This window comes from Oncorhynchus kisutch, linkage group LG26, assembly GCF_002021735.2.
Source record: "Oncorhynchus kisutch isolate 150728-3 linkage group LG26, Okis_V2, whole genome shotgun sequence".
Lineage (NCBI taxonomy): Eukaryota > Metazoa > Chordata > Actinopteri > Salmoniformes > Salmonidae > Oncorhynchus > Oncorhynchus kisutch.
In genome coordinates, this window is record NC_034199.2 from 21,584,281 (window position 1) to 21,602,935 (window position 18,655).

At 43.9% G+C, this 18,655-nt stretch overlaps 1 protein-coding gene across 2 annotated transcripts; it reads left to right on the forward strand.

Moving 5' to 3' along the window:
* Positions 1-3,293: 3,293 nt before the first annotated feature.
* Positions 3,294-15,194, forward strand: LOC109870633 (uncharacterized). Of its 2 annotated transcripts, none has more exons than XM_020461200.2 (17): positions 3,294-3,684; positions 5,000-5,104; positions 5,271-5,404; positions 5,566-5,600; positions 6,049-6,125; positions 7,750-7,820; positions 7,940-7,989; positions 8,123-8,187; positions 8,302-8,324; positions 8,545-8,609; positions 8,737-8,815; positions 10,115-10,149; positions 10,243-10,289; positions 12,229-12,301; positions 12,448-12,837; positions 12,980-13,051; positions 13,272-15,194. In XM_020461200.2, exons 1-17 carry the CDS (start codon positions 3,565-3,567, stop codon positions 13,346-13,348), a joined length of 1,518 nt encoding a protein of 505 aa, XP_020316789.1. In that variant the 5' UTR covers positions 3,294-3,564; the 3' UTR covers positions 13,349-15,194. The 2 variants fall into 2 exon arrangements, with proteins under 2 accessions (XP_020316789.1, XP_031661410.1); XM_031805550.1 differs by having other exon boundaries at positions 3,310-3,684; positions 12,217-12,301; positions 13,272-13,694.
* The last annotated feature ends 3,461 nt before the right edge of the window (positions 15,195-18,655 follow it).

Genomic DNA, 18,655 nt, shown 5'->3' on the forward strand with positions numbered 1-18,655 from the left:
TCCTTTCGGAAAAGCTGGCCACGACTCCATTTTGTTGCTTCCAGCCTACAGACAGAGGCTAAAACAAGAAGATCCCATGCTCAGGTCTGTTCAACGCTGGTCCGACCAATCTGATTCCACGCTTCAAGACTGCTTCGATCACGTGGATTGGGATATGTTCCGCATTGCGTCCTGATTCGGTGAGCGAGTTCATTAGAAAGTGCATCGGCGATGTTATACCCACAGCAAAGTTTAAAACATTCCCAAACCAGAAACCGTTGACTGATGGCAGCATTCTTGCGGAACTGAAAGCGCAAACCACTGCTTTTTACCAGGGCAAGGTGACCGGAAACATGACCGAATACAAACAGTGTAGCTATTCCCTCCGCAAGGCAGTATAGAGACAAAGTAGAGTCGCAATTCAACGGCTCAGACACGAGGTATGTGCCAGGGTCTACAGTCAATCACAGATTACAAAACGAAAACCAGCCCCATCGCGGACTAGGATGTCTTTCTCCCAGACAGACTAACTAACTTTTTTGCTCGCTTTGAGGACAATACAGTGCCACTGACACAGCCTGCTACCAAAACCTGCACACTCTCCTTCACTGCAGCCAAAGTGAGTAAAACATTTAAACGTGTTAACCCTCGCAGGGCTGCAGTCCCAGACGGCATACCCAGCCGCGTCCTCAGAGCATGCGCAGACCAGCTGGCTGGTGTGTTTACGGACATATTCAATCAATCCTGATCCCAGTCTGCTGTTCCCACATGCTTCAAAAGGGCCACCATTGTTCTTCTTCCCAAGAAAGCTAAGGTAACTGAGCTAAATTACTTCCACCCCGTAGCACTCACTTCTGTCATCATGAAGTGCTTTGAGAGACTAGTCAAGGACCATATCACCTCCACCCTATCTGACACCCTAGACCCACTCCAATTTGCTTACCGTCCCAATCGGTCCACAGACGATGCAATCGCAACCACACTGCCCTAACCCATCTGGACAAGAGGAATACCTATGTGAGAATGCTGTTCATCGACTACAGCTCAGCATTTAACAGCATAGTACCCTTCAAACTCGTCATCAAACTCGAGACCCTGGGTCTCGACCCCGCCCTGTGCAACTGGGTACTGGACTTCCTGGCGGGACGGCTCCAGGTGGTGAGGGTAGGTAACAACATCACCACCCCGCTGATCTTCAACACTGGGGCCCCATAAGGGTGCGTTCTGAGCCCTCTCCTGTACTCCCTGTTCACCCACGATTGCGTGGTCATGCAAGCCTCCAACTCAATCATCAAGTTTGAGGACAACACTACAGTGGTAGGCTTGATTACCAACAACGACGAGACGGCCTACAGGGAGAAGGTGAGGGCCCTCGGAGTGTGGTGTCAGGAAAATAACCTCACACTCAACGTCAACAAAACAAAGGAGATGATTGTGGACTTTAGGAAACAGCAGAGGAAGCACCCCCCTATCCACATCGACGGGACAGTATTGGAGAGGGTAGTAAGTTTTAAGTTCCTCGGCGTACACATCACAGACAAACTGAATTGGTCCACCCACACAGACAGCATTGTGAAGAAGGCGCAGCAGCGCCTCTTCAACCTCAGGAGGCTGAAGAAATTCGGCCTGTCACCAAAAGCACTCACAAACTTATACAGATGCATAATCTAGAGCATCCTTTCGGGATGTATCACCGCCTGGTACAGCAACTGCTACGCCCACAACCGTAAGGCTCTCCAGAGGGTAGTGCTCAACGCATCACCGGGGGAAAACTACCTGCCCTCCAGGACACCTACACCACCCGATGTCACAGGAAGGCCATAAAGATCATCAAGGACAACAACCACCCGAGCCACTGCCTGTTCACCCCGCTATCATCCAGAAGGCGAGGTCAGTACAGGTGCATGAAAGCAGAGACCGAGAGACTGAAAAACAGCTTCATGGCCATAAAATAAAATAAAATGTATTTATATAGCCCTTCTTATCATCAGCTGATATCTCAAAGTGCTGTACAGAAACCCAGCCTAAAACCCCAAACAGAAAGCAATGCAGGTGTTGAAGCACGTTGGCTAGGAAAAACTCCATAGAAAGGCCAAAACCGAGGAAGAAACCTAGAGAGGAACCAGTTTATATGGGGTGGTCATTCCTCTTCTGGCTGTGCCGGGTGGAGATTATAACAGAACATGGCCACGATGTTCAAATGTTCATAAATGACCAGCATGGTCAAATAATAGGTCTGGGACAGGTAGCACGTCCATTGAGTGGCTGCTGCCAACATACTGACTCAACTCCAGCCACTTTAATAATGGAAATTGATGGAAATTGGTGCAAAAAAATGTATCACTAGCCACTTTAAACAATGCCACTTAATGTAATGTTTACATACCCTACATTACTCATCTCATATGTATATGTATATATGGTACTCTATATCATCTACTGCATCTTTATGTAATACATGTATCACTAGCCACTTTAAACTATGCCACTTTGTTTACATACCCTACATTACTCATCTCATATGTATATACTGTACTCGATACCATCTACTGCATCTTGCCATCTTTATGTAATACATGTATCACTAGCCACTTTAAACTATGCCACTTTGTTTACATACCCTACATTACTCATCTCATATGTATATACTGTACTCGATACCATCTACTGCATCTTGCCATCTTTATGTAATACATGTATCACTAGCCACTTTAAACTATGCCACTTTGTTTACATACCCTACATTACTCATCTCATATGTATATACTGTACTCGATACCATCTACTGCATCTTGCCTATGCCGTTCTGTACCATCAGTCATTCATATATCTTTATGTACATATTCTTTATCCCTTTACACTTGTGTGTATAAGGTATTAGTTGTGGAATTGTTAGGTTAGGTTACTCGTTGGTTATTACGGCATTGTCGGAACTAGAAGCACAAGCATTTCGCTACACTCGCATTAACATCTGCTAACCATGTGTATGTGAAAAATAACATTTGATTTGATTTGAAGCTAGATGTCATTATATCAGCAGCCGATACGTTTTTGGGGCTCCAAGACTTTACAGCAGAAGCACTACGGACTTTTGTCGCTAGGAAATGTCCCCCTCTGTGTTGGGACCTGAGTAAAATGAGTTTAAAAAATAAATAAAAATACAGAAAAGCATATTGATTTTGTTTAGTAAAAATTGGTAGTTGGAATTATATTTTATTTTACCCAAATATTTTCATTTTTTGGGATGTTTATTATTCACCCGCACATTAGGTGGCGGAATGCACATTTAATGTCTGCGAAAGCCATTATACCATAGAAGCAGAAGCACCATAGAAGCAGAAGCAGGACTATTCTTTTTGCCTACTCGGAAATTACGATACGAAACGTTGACCCTTCTGAACAAATACTGAGTCAGGCGGGGCCCTACTATTCGATTCATATCGCGTGATTTCTGTATTAGTGTAGAAGAAGCGAAACAAAAATCGACGTTGCGAACGGACGGAGATTAGGTCGATCCGCTCATACTTACATTTCTAGCACGCTGTGGTTTTCTGTCAAATTGCTAAAGATAACAACACATGGAGAATGGGTCCCGAGCCACATGGTAGGAACATACGATGCGTACTTTGTAAAAGTTCAAAGGAAAATCTGACAACTGGACCATTATCGACGAAAGATTCTGTCACCGCTCATCAGAACTGCTTGGTAAGATTCGAAAAGCTCTGCCGTGACCTATACTTTTGCTTTGGGGGAATATTTTGGTACTGCTAGGCTAACCACGATATTTTTGGGGAAGGAACTAAAACAAGTAAATCAAATTAGCAGATTTAGTAGACAACAGCATGTAGAAAACAGCTGTCGATGGACACAGTTAACAGTGGGGTTCTGACCCGGACCCTACCTAGTGTTATGATTAGTCTATTGCAGCCAGGGGTTCTCGGACCCTAGGTACTGCATTTAAAAAAATATATATTACTAACAGATTAAACGAACTTTGGCAAAGGGATTTTAGGAATAGGTTTAGTGTTATACAATGTAATATTATTAATATACAATTGATGTTATTAACCCTGGGTAACATGGGCCTGGGAGGCTCACAGGGATATTGGTATCCACAGTACTCCACCAATTATTAATTTGACAGCTAAATCATTCTTGTATTCCCCAAAATGTTATTGTATTTTTTAAAACATAAATGCACTGTAATGTAAGCTTTAAAACGGAAAAATGTTCTCTCTGCCTCATGGCAAAATGTGTATAATTGCAGGATATTAGGTTTAAAGCTGCAACAACAACAACAATATCTCTCTGCCCCATGACAAAATGTATAGAATTGCAGGATATTAGGTTTAAAGCTGCAACAACAAAATATCTCTCTGCCGTATGACAAAATGTGTAGAATTGCAGGATATTAGCTTAAACTGTAATAATGTCTCTACAATGCCAAGAGATGGGACTTTAGAATGTTACTTCCCAGGGCCCGAGACTGGGTTCGTCCGGCCATGCACTGACAGTCATTGTAGAACTTCTTGTATGCTATTTATCTCACTTGAGTTTTGTTCTGATTGAGGGGGTCCCTGAAGAAGTTGATATCAGCCCTGAGAAGCCCTGGTCTATTGACTCAAAGGGAGTGAACACTACAGAAGTACACCTCACCTTGTATGATCGGCTTTGTTGTTTCCCATTTAAATCCTGAATGCAGCTCGTTTGGGGACACTGATTTTCCTATCATGATAATATAATTGACATGCCTTATGAGCTATCTTACCCCATCAGAACCCAAAATAACATTGTTTATGAGCAAAGAAATACAATGTGATTGTAAACAAACACTGTATATCTTCAAAACATGGTAAAAACTATCATTTTGATCCCATGAATGGCCAGTCCATGCATCCATAGGTCCATCTTTGAATTTGATTGGTTACATAATATTTATCAAATAAAACTGTTGGGGCTGCCATTTGGTGTTTGAATCCCAGATTGCCCCTTTAACTCTTCCATGTGTTTTGAATTGCAGCTTTATTCATCCGGGGTTATTTGCCAGAACTCGCCAGAGTTTGACGACTTGTTTGGTTTCACTGTAAAAGATGTCCAGAATGAGATGAGGAGGGGAAACCGACTGGTGAGGTTATTTGAATGTTTCCCTTAGTGTTTGACATAAGTTGTTCAAACCATGATAGTTGTTTGAACTAATTAAGTCGTGTGTGTTGTTTCAGTAATGTCTGATGGTTTTGGTTTTGTTGGCCTACTGTCACTGTACAAGCAAACTGTATCCCTCCCCCCCCCAGATTTGCTACAGGTGTAAGAGGAAGGGTGCCACGGTGGGGTGTGAGGTGAAACGCTGTCAGAAGTCCTACCATTACCCCTGTGCTGTGGAAGACGGGGCCCACAAAGTCGAAGACCGTATTGAAGGGAAGTATACGTGAGTGCAAGGCATAACACCTTTTCTTCCTAAACAACTGTGAAATATATATTTTTACTTCATTGTATAGGACAATGGGTCTCAACTGACCAATTTAATAGATAAAGTTAATGAACATGTTATTGACTGGGTCTCTATGACCGTGTGTCTGTTTGTTACAGGGTGTACTGTCAGAAGCATAATCCAGAGTTAGGAGGTGAGGTGGCTGCTGGTTATTTTTATGTGTCCATCTGCCTGTAGGCTAGGGTTGAGTGGTATCCAGATTTCCGTACCTTCAATTCCATTCTCCTGTACCATACTGGGGAATCCGGTATTTCCAGCAGTGCCCACAAGGGGCGCTATTTCTTAAACTAAATAAAAAGCTAACAGCTAACAAGCACGTATTGAAAATCATACCGTTTGTATTTCAAAATACCACAGTATACGACCCAAGCCTATAGCAGGAATCAATTAATTGTCCATCTCGATACCCATCTGGATGTGTTTAGTTTATTAAATAGCTGTTAGTCCATCAGGGCAAATCTTCCTGGCTTGGTACACAAACACGCAGCCTCTGCCAGTCCAGCTGGCAGTTTCAACAAAAAACTAAGTTAATGAGGTGTTACTTTGACTTGTTCTTGAGGATTGTGTCTGTCTCAACACAGCATCCAATGGTACATCTTTGTCCTGCAACGGTGATTCAGACACAGAGAAGAACAACAATGGAGAAATGTCATCCAAGGTCTGTATGCCACTGACTATTTGAATAAGAATTGAATAACACGCACACAGGTCATTGATGAAAATGGATAGTTAATAACTAGGCCTATATATTCCTGTCTTCTGGTCATCATTGAACAACATCATCTAGCTGAAGGCTCAGAAATGAATACAAATCACGTTTCTCCCTCCTGTAGTGTACTAAACTCAGCAAAAAAAAGAAACGGCCCTTTATCAGGACCCTGTTTTTCAAAGATAATTAGTAAAAATCCAAATAAGTCACAGATCTTCATTGTAAAGGGTTTAAACACTTTCCCATGCTTGTTCAATGAACCATATTCAATTAATGAACATGCACCTGTGGAACGTTCGTTAAAGACACTAACAGCTTACAGACGGTAGGCAATTATGGTCACAGTTATGAAAACTTAGGACACTAAAGAGGCCTTTCTACTGACTCTGAAAAACACACAAAAAAAGATGCCCAGGGTCCCTGCTCATCTGCGTGAACGTGCCTTAGGCATGCTGCAAGGAGGCATGAGGACTGCAGATGTGGTCAGGGCAATAAATTACAATGTCCGTACTGTGAGATGCCTAAGACAGCGGTACAAGGAGACAGGACGGACAGCTGATCATCCTCGCAGTGGTAGACCGCGTGTAACAACACCTGCACAGGATCGGTATATCCGAACATCACACCTGCGGGACAGGTGCAGGATGGCAACAACAATTGCCTGAGTTACACCAGGAACGCACAATCCCTCCTTCAGTGCTCAGACTGTCCGCAATAGGCTGAGAGAGGCTGGACTGAGGGCTTGTAGGCCTGTTGTAAGGCAGGTCCTCTCCAGACATCACCGGCAACAACGTCACCTATGGGCACAAACCCACCGTCGCTGGACCAGACAGGACTGGCAAAAATGCTCTTCACTGACGAGTCGCAGTTTTGTCTCACCAGGGGTGATGGTCGGATTCGCGTCTATCGTCGAACGAATGAGCATTACACCGAAGCCTGTACTCTGGAGCGGGATCGATTTGGAGGTGGAGTGTCTGTCATGGTCTGGGGTGGTGTGTCACAGCATCATTGGACTGAGCTTGTTGTCATTGCTGGCAATCTACGCTGTGCGTTACAAGGAAGACATCCTCCTCCCTCGTGTGGTACCCTTCCTGCAGGCTCATCCTGACATGACCCTCCAGCATGGAAATGCCACCAGTCCTACTGCTTGTTCTGTGCGTGATTTCCTGCAAGACATGAATGTCAGTGTTCTGCCATGGCCAGCGAAGAGCCTGGATCTCAATCCCAATGAGCACGTCTGGGACCTGTTGGATTGAAGGGTAAGAGCTAGTCCATGAGGAAGAGATACACTGCAGTACTTAATGCAGCTGATGGCCACACCAGATACTGACTGTTACTTTTGATTTGGACCGGCCCTTTGTTCAGGGACACATTATTCCATTCTGTTAGTCACATGGAACTTGTTTAGCTTATGTCTCAGTTGTTGAATCTTGTTATGTTCATACAAATATTTACACATGTTAAGTTTGCTGAAAATAAACGCAGTTGACAGTGAGGACTTTTCTTTATTTGCTGAGTTTATAACCTAAAATAATATAACCTAAAGTTAATCAATATTCATTCCCAATTGCAGCTGTTTTGTGTCATCTGTGAAAAGAAAGAGGAGAGCGTCAGTCTAGAACACATCGACAGTGGCATTTTCAAGTGAGTTTGAGGAGTCTTTTATTCCAAAACCAATGGCTTTGCTCATTAATTTCTATCATTGATGTCAGTAAGGGTGATTTATTATGTTGTTGTTAGAGCCTGGTATGCCTCTGTCACAGGTTGTATTGTGAAAAGCATAAACCACTGTCGTTGCAGAAAGAGCTGAATGGTAAGTAATTTTGTCTCCACTGACTCGCACTTCCTTTGGTTGTGGGTTACACAAAGGTGTTCTCTGTAGATCAGATACATTTGTAAATGTATGTTTTGGATATGTTGTAATTTTAAAGGACATGCTTTGTCAGGACCCTCATCTTGCAAGAGTGACTACAACACACCTGAAAACCAACGGCAGACACAAACACCCAAGGTCTTTATATTTAGCTTTTAAAAATGGCTGCATATCTTCTGCAGTAAAGAAAGTCACTTAATGTAATCGTATGAAAATATAGTGAATCATATAATCTCTTTGCTTTTGAAACAGAGACTGTTGAACTCCTCTAGCAAGTAAGTATGGAATTGAGGTATGCATGTTGTAGGGTGGTCTGGTTCTTTGGTTCTGTCCAGCTGACCTGCTCTGTTCTGAGTGTGAAGTTCATGCTGCTTTATGTATGTTTTTTGCTGACAAACAGTTCAGTAAATGTGTCTCTCTCATTCATAAAAAATGGACTGGATTCTTTGGGGACTATTTTCTGAACACTGCGCCCGTTCTCACTTTTTTTGTCAGACGGGAAGTGACATCATCAAGAAAGTCCAAACACAGGAGGATAATGGATAACTCCTCAGACTCAGGTTGCTTTATTGTTCCTGTAGCCTCCTTTTTCACTACCTTGATTGTTGTCATTTTTTAAAATAAAGTTTATACAAAGACATGAGCAACACATTGCATTGATTAGTATGTTGGTGTGTTCTGTAACAGATGGAGATGTGAATAGGATTGATATGGAGTTTTCCCCTCTGGAGTCCAATCTAGAAGACCTTGTCAACTCTGAACACAGGTAATGGTGATAGTGCTCTCATCTAGTTTCAATTAAACTACTTTCAATGGAGGCAGCGCATGTTTTTTTTTGTGTGTTTTTTTAACCAGGTAGGCCAGTGAAGAACAAGTTCTCATTTACAACTGTGACCTGGCCAAGATGAAGCAAAGCAGTGCGGCAAAAACAACAGAGTTACATATGGGATAAACAAACGTACACTCAATAACACAATAGAAAAATCCATGTACAGTGTGTGCAAAGTACAGATACTGGGGTGCAAAAGAGCAACAACATTTTTTTATAATAACAATATGGGGATGAGGTAGATGGGTGTGCTATTTACAGATGGACTGTGTACAGGGATTGGTAAACTGCTCAGACAGCTGATGCTTAAAGTTAGAGAAGGAGATATCAGTATCCAGCTTCAGTGATTTATTTATTGTTTTATATATTTTTTTGCAATTCGTTCCAGTCATTGGCAGCAGAGAACTGGAAGGAAAGCCGGCCAAAGTAGGTGTTGGCTTTGGGGATGACCAGTGAGATATACCTGCTGGAGCGCGCCCTACGGGTGGGTGTTGCTATGGTGACCAGTGAGCTGAGATAAGACGGGGCTTTACCTAGCAAAGACTTATAGATGACCTGGAGCCAGTGGGTTTGGCAACGAATATGTAGCGAGGGCCAGCCAACGAGAGCATACAGGTCGCAGTGGTGGGTAGTATATGGGGCTTTGGTGACAAAATGGATGTCACTGTGATAGACTGCAACCAGTTTGCTGAGTAGAGTGTTGGAGGCTATTTTGTAAATTACATGCCGAAGTCAGGCATCGGTAGGATAGTCAGTTTTATGAGGGTATGTTTGGCAGCATGAGTGAAGGAGGCTTTGTTGCGAAATAAGCCGATTTCTAGATTTCATTTTGGATTGGAGATGCTTAATGTGAGTCTGGAAGGAGAGTTTACAGTCTAGCCAGACACCTAGGTATTTGTAGTTGTCCACATATTCTAAGTCGGAACCGTCCAGAGTAGTGATGCTAGTCGTTCTAGCGGGCAACAATCGATTGAAGAGCATGCATTTAGTTTTTAAAAGCAGTTGGAGGCCACGGAAGGAGTGTTGTATGGCATTGAACCGCGTTTGGGGGTTTATTGGTTTATTCTGACAAATTTCTCTGTTGTCAAGGTTGTTCAAATAGCATGTTATCATTTCAGTGTTGAGGCATTTCCTGTGTAGGTCAAATGCTATAAAAAGGGAAGGAGGGGGATAGTTGCCTGCATCTGTAGCGTCACGTTGATACAAGATTATTGATTTTGCGCTCTTACTTCACAGTAATCATGCTGAGACCCCCATAGCTTCCACCACAGGTAAAACATGTCAGGACACACACTAACACACCACATTACCAGGATGTTTAATATCAAACCTAATAATATCAAACCAACTGTCATTTTTCTTAGGAAATCAGCCAGCACCTGAAGATGGGGACTGTACATTAATCGACTCCGTGAGTTACATAGCTTTATTTCTCTGACTACTCTTGTCTAATATGTCTTCTGTGGCATTACTGTATCTCTATACTGGTCCTAAACCATTGATTCAACCATAAGGTGCTACAGAGGGTAGTGCGTACGGCCCATTACATCACTGGGGCCGAGCTCCTTGCCACCCAGGACCTCTATACCAGGCGGTGTCAGAGGAAGGACCTAACATTCTTCTGACACCATCCACCAAAGCCATAGACTGTTCTGTCTGCTACTGCACGGTAACGGTACCAGTGCACCACCAAGTCTGGAACCAATAGGACCTTCTACCCTCAAACCATGAGGCTACTTTACAAGACTACTAATCATATGGCTACTCGGACTACCTGCATTAGCCCTTTTTTTGCACTCTATGCACACACTGGACTCCACTCACTCACACAGTTTATATAAACATATGCATACTGACGCCACACTCACCACATACGCTGCTGCTACTGTCCATCTATCACTTTAACCCTAGCTATATGTACATATCTACCTCAATTACCTCGTACCCCTGCACATTGACTCGGTACTGGTACTCCCTGTACATAGCCATGTTATTACCTCGTACCCCTGCACATTGACTCGGTACTGGTACTCCCTGTACATAGCCATGTTATTACCTCGTACCCCTGCACATTGACTCGGTACTGGTACTCCCTGTACATAGCCATGTTATTACCTCGTACCCCTGCACATTGACTCGGTACTGGTACTCCCTGTACATAGCCATGTTATTACCTCGTACCCCTGCACATTGACTCGGTACTGGTACTCCCTGTACATAGCCACGTTATTACCTCGTACCCCTGCACATTGACTCGGTACTGGTACTCCCTGTACATAGCCACGTTATTACCTCGTACCCCTGCACATTGACTCGGTACTGGTACTCCCTGTACATAGCCACGTTATTACCTCGTACCCCTGCACATTGACTCGGTACTGGTACTCCCTGTACATAGCCACGTTATTACCTCGTACCCCTGCACATTGACTCGGTACTGGTACTCCCTGTACATAGCCATGTTATTACCTCGTACCCCTGCACATTGACTCGGTACTGGTACTCCCTGTACATAGCCACGTTATTACCTCGTACCCCTGCACATTGACTCGGTACTGGTACTCCCTGTACATAGCCACGTTATTACCTCGTACCCCTGCACATTGACTCGGTACTGGTACTCCCTGTACATAGCCACGTTATTACCTCGTACCCCTGCACATTGACTCGGTACTGGTACTCCCTGTACATAGCCATGTTATTACCTCGTACCCCTGCACATTGACTCGGTACTGGTACTCCCTGTACATAGCCATGTTATTACCTCGTACCCCTGCACATTGACTCGGTACTGGTACTCCCTGTACATAGCCATGTTATTACCTCGTACCCCTGCACATTGACTCGGTACTGGTACTCCCTGTACATAGCCATGTTATTACCTCGTACCCCTGCACATTGACTCGGTACTGGTACTCCCTGTACATAGCCACGTTATTACCTCGTACCCCTGCACATTGACTCGGTACTGGTACTCCCTGTACATAGCCACGTTATTACCTCGTACCCCTGCACATTGACTCGGTACTGGTACTCCCTGTACATAGCCATGTTATTACCTCGTACCCCTGCACATTGACTCGGTACTGGTACTCCCTGTACATAGCCACGTTATTACCTCGTACCCCTGCACATTGACTCGGTACTGGTACTCCCTGTACATAGCCATGTTATTTCTACTCGTTATTCACTGTATTTATTCCTTGTCACTGTTTCTATTTGTATTTTTTACAAATCTTTATCTTTAACCATGCATTGTTGGGGAAAGGACCCATAAGTAAGCATTTCACTGTTAGTCAACAGCTGTTGTTTATGAAGAATGTAACCAATTGAATTAGATCTTTCTCCAGGATGCTGGGTCCCAGAGTCTTTTGCTACCAGTGATGCTGTGTGTTGCATCTGAAGAACCCTCTCAGGCCACAGGTAGTTACAGCTCCTCACCTCTCACCTGTACGCTCACTTTTCATGAACTCTTACATATAATCCCTCCCTACTAGCCAGGAAGGAAAAACTCAAATTGTTGAGTTCTCTATCATCTCGCTCCTTCTGTGTTCTCTCTATCCTCTCAGTGTGCAGTTCTGAGTCTTGTCAAGGTTTTGTTCCGCACTCACCTGGTTCACCACAAGGCAGCTCTCGCTCACCTGGACCTGCTATTGATCCCATCTTGCCTGTCCACTCTGGTCCACTCAATTTGGCCAGCACAGCTATTGTGTGTTATGGCCCAGTGTCCTCTCCTCCATCTCCCTCTACTCCCTCTCCACACGCTGTCTCCCAGTGTCCCCTTGCAAGGCCTGGAGGCCCGGGTTCACCTGGTGGTTCTGGCTCCGGCAATGCAGCCAGCAGGGTGTTCTGGAGGAGGTGTACCGAAGCAGGCTGTACAGAGTCCATCTTCACCACCTTCATCTCTGACATGGTCGGCATCTCCAAGAGGATCCTGTCAGATCAGGCCAGTCAGGAGGGTGAGTGGAACGGCTGGGGGGGTTGGCTCGTATATTAAATAAAACTGTCACCAATTGAACACTGTTAGGAGCATATAATCAGAATTGCAGGCTTCATTTATTTTCTTTTGTATGTTTTTGCGTTCTCTGTCTTCCTTCACAGATTATGATCTCTCTCTGAGAGTGATTGAGGCCTCTGGAAAATTATCACAGATGCTTTCACAGCAGGAGAGAGGTAAGAATTAGTGGATTAATAACAGAGGAGTTTTTATAGCGTTGTGCAAATGGTAAGGCTTCTTATTTTCAAAGCTTGTGAAGCCTGTATTCATATTTTTCTAGCCCAGACCCATTGTTTGTTGTATGCTCTGTAATTTGCTCTACATGCACTTCGTGAGCCTTTAAACAACTAATATAATGCAAATATAAATCAAATGTATTCTCCCTCCTTTGTTCAGAGTTTAAGAAGAAGCAAAGGGAGCTACAGAGAGCTACGGCAGCCATAAGAGAAGCCAGGTCAGCCCTGAAAAGATGAGCGGCACTGCCAGAAATTACAGCCTTCAAAGTTCAAATCACCTTTCCTCATTTATATTTATCATTTGATTTCTCAATGTTTTTTGAAAAAACTTGTTCTGCTTTCTTATCATAATACCAAACACATAACCTAATCTTATATTACTACCGTGTTTTATATCTAGTAGAAGCAATTGTCAAACAAGAAGAGGCTGGCTTTTTCACTTGCCAGAAAAGGGACTTTATAGCTTCACCAATGTAAAAAAAAATAATGTACACTACAAGTCAAGTTTGGACATGCCTACTCATTCAAGGGTTTTTCTTTATTTGTACTATTTTTTGGGGGGGGGGGGATTATTATTTTTTGTAGAATAATAGTGAAGACATCAACTAGGAAATAACGTATGGAATCATGTCGTAACCAAAAAAGTGTTAAACAAATCAAAATATATATTTTAGATTCTTCAAAGTAGCCACCCTTTGCCTTGACAGCTTTGTACACTCTTGGCATTCTCTCAGCCAGCTTCACCTGGAATTCTTTTCCACCAAACTTGAAGGAGTTCACACAAAAGCTGAGCACTTGTTGGCTGCTTTTCCTTCACGCTCCGTTTCAACTCATCCCAAACCATCTCAATTGGATTGAGGTCAGGTGATTGTGGAGGCCAAGTCATCTGATGCAGCACTCCATCACTCTCCTTCTTGGTCAAACAGCCTGAAGGTGTGTTGGGTCATTGTCCTGTTGGAAAAACAAATGATAGTCCCACTATGCACAAACTAGATGGGATGGCGTATCGTTGAAGAATGCTGTGGTGGCCATGCTGGTTAAGTTGCCTTGAATTCTAAATATATCACTGACAGTGTCACCAGCAAAGCACCATCACATTCTTCACAGTGGGAACCACACATGCGGAGATCATCCGTTCACCTACTCTGCGTATTACAAAGACGATAGCTGTTGGAACCAAAAATCTCACATTTGGACTAATCAGACCAAAGGACAAATTTCCACTGGTCTAATGTCCATTGCTCGTGTTTTCTTGGCCCAAGCAAGTCTCTTCTTATTATTGGTGTCCTTTAGTACTGGTTTCTTTGCAGCAATTCAACCAGGAAGGCCTGATTTTACACTGTCTCCTCTGAACAGTTGATGTTGAGATGTCTGTTACTTGAACTCTGTGAAGCATTAATTTGGGCTGCAATCTGAGGTGCAGTTAACTCTAATGAACTTATCCTCTACAGCAGAGGTAACACTGGGGTTTCCTTTTCTGTGGCGGTCCACATGAGAGCCAGCTTCACCATAGCTCTTTATGATTTTTGTGACTGCACTTGAAGAAACTTTGAAAGTTCTTAATGTTCTGCAATGAGGGACTGTTGTTTCTCTTAGATGATTTGGGCTGTACTTGCCATAATATGGACTTGGTCTTTTACCAAATAGGGTTATCTTCTGTATACCACCCCTACCTTGTCACAACACAGCTTATTGTCTCAAATGAATTAAGGAAAGAAATTCCACAAATTTAGCTTTTAACAACCATACCTGTTAATTGAAATGTATTCCAAGTGACTATCTCATGAAGCTGGTTGAGAGAATGCAAGGAGTGTGCAAAGCTGTCATCAACTTAAAGGGTGGCTTACTTTGAATAATCTCAAATATAAAATATATTTTGATTTAACACTTTTTTGGTTACTACATGATTCCATGTTATTTCATAGTTTTGATATCTTCACTATTTTTCTACAATGTTAGGAAATAGTAAAAATAAAGAACCCTGGAATGAGTAGGTGTCTTGACTGGTACTTAATAAAAATATATATTTTCCCCTAACCCTACCACCTCTCTCCTAATTGGAGTAAAGTAATGAACAATAACCCGTAGGCTTCTACTTCCAGTTTATACATACTATATACATTTTACAGACAATCTATTTTATAATAGTTATCTTTTTTTTGTTTTTAATCCCACCCATCTATCTCTGATGCACATCCAGTTTGATTTCTATTTTGCCATATATTTAACTGCTATTTTACATGAGTTATCTTGTTTTTAATCCCACCCTTCAGCTCCACTCAACCCCTCCCATCTATCTCTTAACACCATCCAGTCCCACCCTTCAGCTCCACTCAACCCCTCCCATCTATCTCTTAACACCATCCAGTCCCACCCTTCAGCTCCACTCAACCCCTCCCATCTATCTCTTAACACCATCCAGTCCCACCCTTCAGCTCCACTCAACCCCTCCCATCTATCTCTTAACACCATCCAGTCCCACCCTTCAGCTCCACTCAACCCCTCCCATCTATCTCTCAACACCATCCAGTCCCACCCTTCAGCTCCACTCAACCCCTCCCATCTATCTCTCAACACCATCCAGTCCCACCCTTCAGCTCCACTCAACCCCTCCCATCTATCTCTCAACACCATCCAGTCCCACCCTTCAGCTCCACTCAACCCCTCCCATCTATCTCTTAACACCATCCAGTCCCACCCTTCAGCTCCACTCAACCCCTCCCATCTATCTCTTAACACCATCCAGTCCCACCCTTCAGCTCCACTCAACCCCTCCCATCTATCTCTTAACACCATCCAGTCCCACCCTTCAGCTCCACTCAACCCCTCCCATCTATCTCTCAACACCATCCAGTCCCACCCTTCAGCTCCACTCAACCCCTCCCATCTATCTCTTAACACCATCCAGTCCCACCCTTCAGCTCCACTCAACCCCTCCCATCTATCTCTTAACACCATCCAGTCCCACCCTTCAGCTCCACTCAACCCCTCCCATCTATCTCTCAACACCATCCAGTCCCACCCTTCAGCTCCACTCAACCCCTCCCATCTATCTCTTAACACCATCCAGTCCCACCCTTCAGCTCCACTCAACCCCTCCCATCTATCTCTTAACACCATCCAGTCCCACCCTTCAGCTCCACTCAACCCCTCCCATCTATCTCTTAACACCATCCAGTCCCACCCTTCAGCTCCACTCAACCCCTCCCATCTATCTCTTAACACCATCCAGTCCCACCCTTCAGCTCCACTCAACCCCTCCCATCTATCTCTTAACACCATCCAGTCCCACCCTTCAGCTCCACTCAACCCCTCCCATCTATCTCTTAACACCATCCAGTCCCACCCTTCAGCTCCACTCAACCCCTCCCATCTATCTCTTAACACCATCCAGTCCCACCCTTCAGCTCCACTCAACCCCTCCCATCTATCTCTTAACACCATCCAGTCCCACCCTTCAGCTCCACTCAACCCCTCCCATCTATCTCTCAACACCATCCAGTCCCACCTTCAGCTCCACTCAACCCCTCCCATCTATCTCTTAACACCATCCAGTCCCACCCTTCAGCTCCACTCAACCCCTCCCATCTATCTCTCAACACCATCCAGTCCCACCCTTCAGCTCCACTCAACCCCTCCCATCTATCTCTCAACACCATCCAGTCCCACCCTTCAGCTCCACTCAACCCCTCCCATCTATCTCTTAACACCATCCAGTCCCACCCTTCAGCTCCACTCAACCCCTCCCATCTATCTCTTAACACCATCCAGTCCCACCCTTCAGCTCCACTCAACCCCTCCCATCTATCTCTTAACACCATCCAGTCCCACCCTTCAGCTCCACTCAACCCCTCCCATCTATCTCTCAACACCATCCAGTCCCACCTTCAGCTCCACTCAACCCCTCCCATCTATCTCTTAACACCATCCAGTCCCACCTTCAGCTCCACTCAACCCCTCCCATCTATCTCTTAACACCATCCAGTCCCACCCTTCAGCTCCACTCAACCCCTCCCATCTATCTCTTAACACCATCCAGTCCCACCTTCAGCTCCACTCAACCCCTCCCATCTATCTCTTAACACCATCCAGTCCCACCCTTCAGCTCCACTCAACCCCTCCCATCTATCTCTTAACACCATCCAGTCCCACCTTCAGCTCCACTCAACCCCTCCCATCTATCTCTTAACACCATCCAGTCCCACCCTTCAGCTCCACTCAACCCCTCCCATCTATCTCTTAACACCATCCAGTCCCACCTTCAGCTCCACTCAACCCCTCCCATCTATCTCTTAACACCATCCAGTCCCACCTTCAGCTCCACTCAACCCCTCCCATCTATCTCTTAACACCATCCAGTCCCACCTTCAGCTCCACTCAACCCCTCCCATCTATCTCTTAACACCATCCAGTCCCACCCTTCAGCTCCACTCAACGCCTCCCATCTATCTCTTAACACCATCCAGTCCCACCTTCAGCTCCACTCAACCCCTCCCATCTATCTCTCAACACCATCCAGTCCCACCCTTCAGCTCCACTCAACCCCTCCCATCTATCTCTCAACACCATCCAGTCCCACCCTTCAGCTCCACTCAACCCCTCCCATCTATCTCTCAACACCATCCATGTTTTATTTCTATTTGCCATATTTTTCAACTGTGCTGTTTTGCTTCACAAAAGTTCTGAACCTTTCTATTCTCACTCTACAGATTGTAAATTAGTCAATAGTTTTGGCAAAAATGTTTGACTTTTCAAATCACCCAGTAGTGCTATATATATATAAATAACTAATTATATTTGTTGCAAGAATTGTGTAATTCAAAGTTTTGAATCTGGCGTTGTTTTGCGTATTGGTTCATAAACCATGTGTCATGGAATCAGTACATCAAAAATGTCTTCCCAAATATTTTGCAATCGATACGGCACAGCAGTCAATTTTTTTGGTCCTTAATTAAATGAAACTGGTGTATATAATATTTTTTAATCACAAGTTTCTTTAACCAATTTTGGTCTAATGCATAACTATAATAACTTTTGTGTGACAGACCTTTAGTGAGAGGTCTAACGCTTTAATCAGGCTCCTTACTGTTCTGTGGTCTAGGGAAATGCATCAGCAAGTGACATTAGGAGGCTACAGATTGCACAGAACAAAGCAGCAAGGATTGTTTTAAGGTGGAAATATATGGTTCTTCTGTTGTAGTCATGCTGCCATGCAATAAAGAAATTGAATAATTTATCTGAGCAAACCAATGTATATATTTCAATATATACATTGACACAATACATAGGAAAATTGTGCTGGACTATGGTAGATAATTGATTCTTCATCTTTTTAGACTGTTAAGAGTATTTCTGGTCAATATGTTAGTGTAACAGTGTGTTATGTGAAATAATTTTCAAATAACTGAAAGTGAGAAATCTGAATAAAGGGGAAAAGGCCATTCTTGAACAAGGGGTGAGACATTCTTAATAATCTGCTAGAGAACCAGTTCGGAATATAATAACTTTTGTATGACAGACCTTTAGTGAGGGCTAACACTTTAA

Coding starts and splice junctions, on each gene's coding strand:
- LOC109870633 (XM_031805550.1), top strand. CDS start 3,565: ATGGGTCCCGAGCCACATGGTAGGAACATACGATGCGTACTTTGTAAA. Junction 8,325..8,544: donor CTGTTGAACTCCTCTAGCAA/GTAAGTATGGAA, acceptor TTTTTTTGTCAG/ACGGGAAGTGACATCATCAA. Junction 12,838..12,979: donor AGATCAGGCCAGTCAGGAGG/GTGAGTGGAACG, acceptor CTTCCTTCACAG/ATTATGATCTCTCTCTGAGA.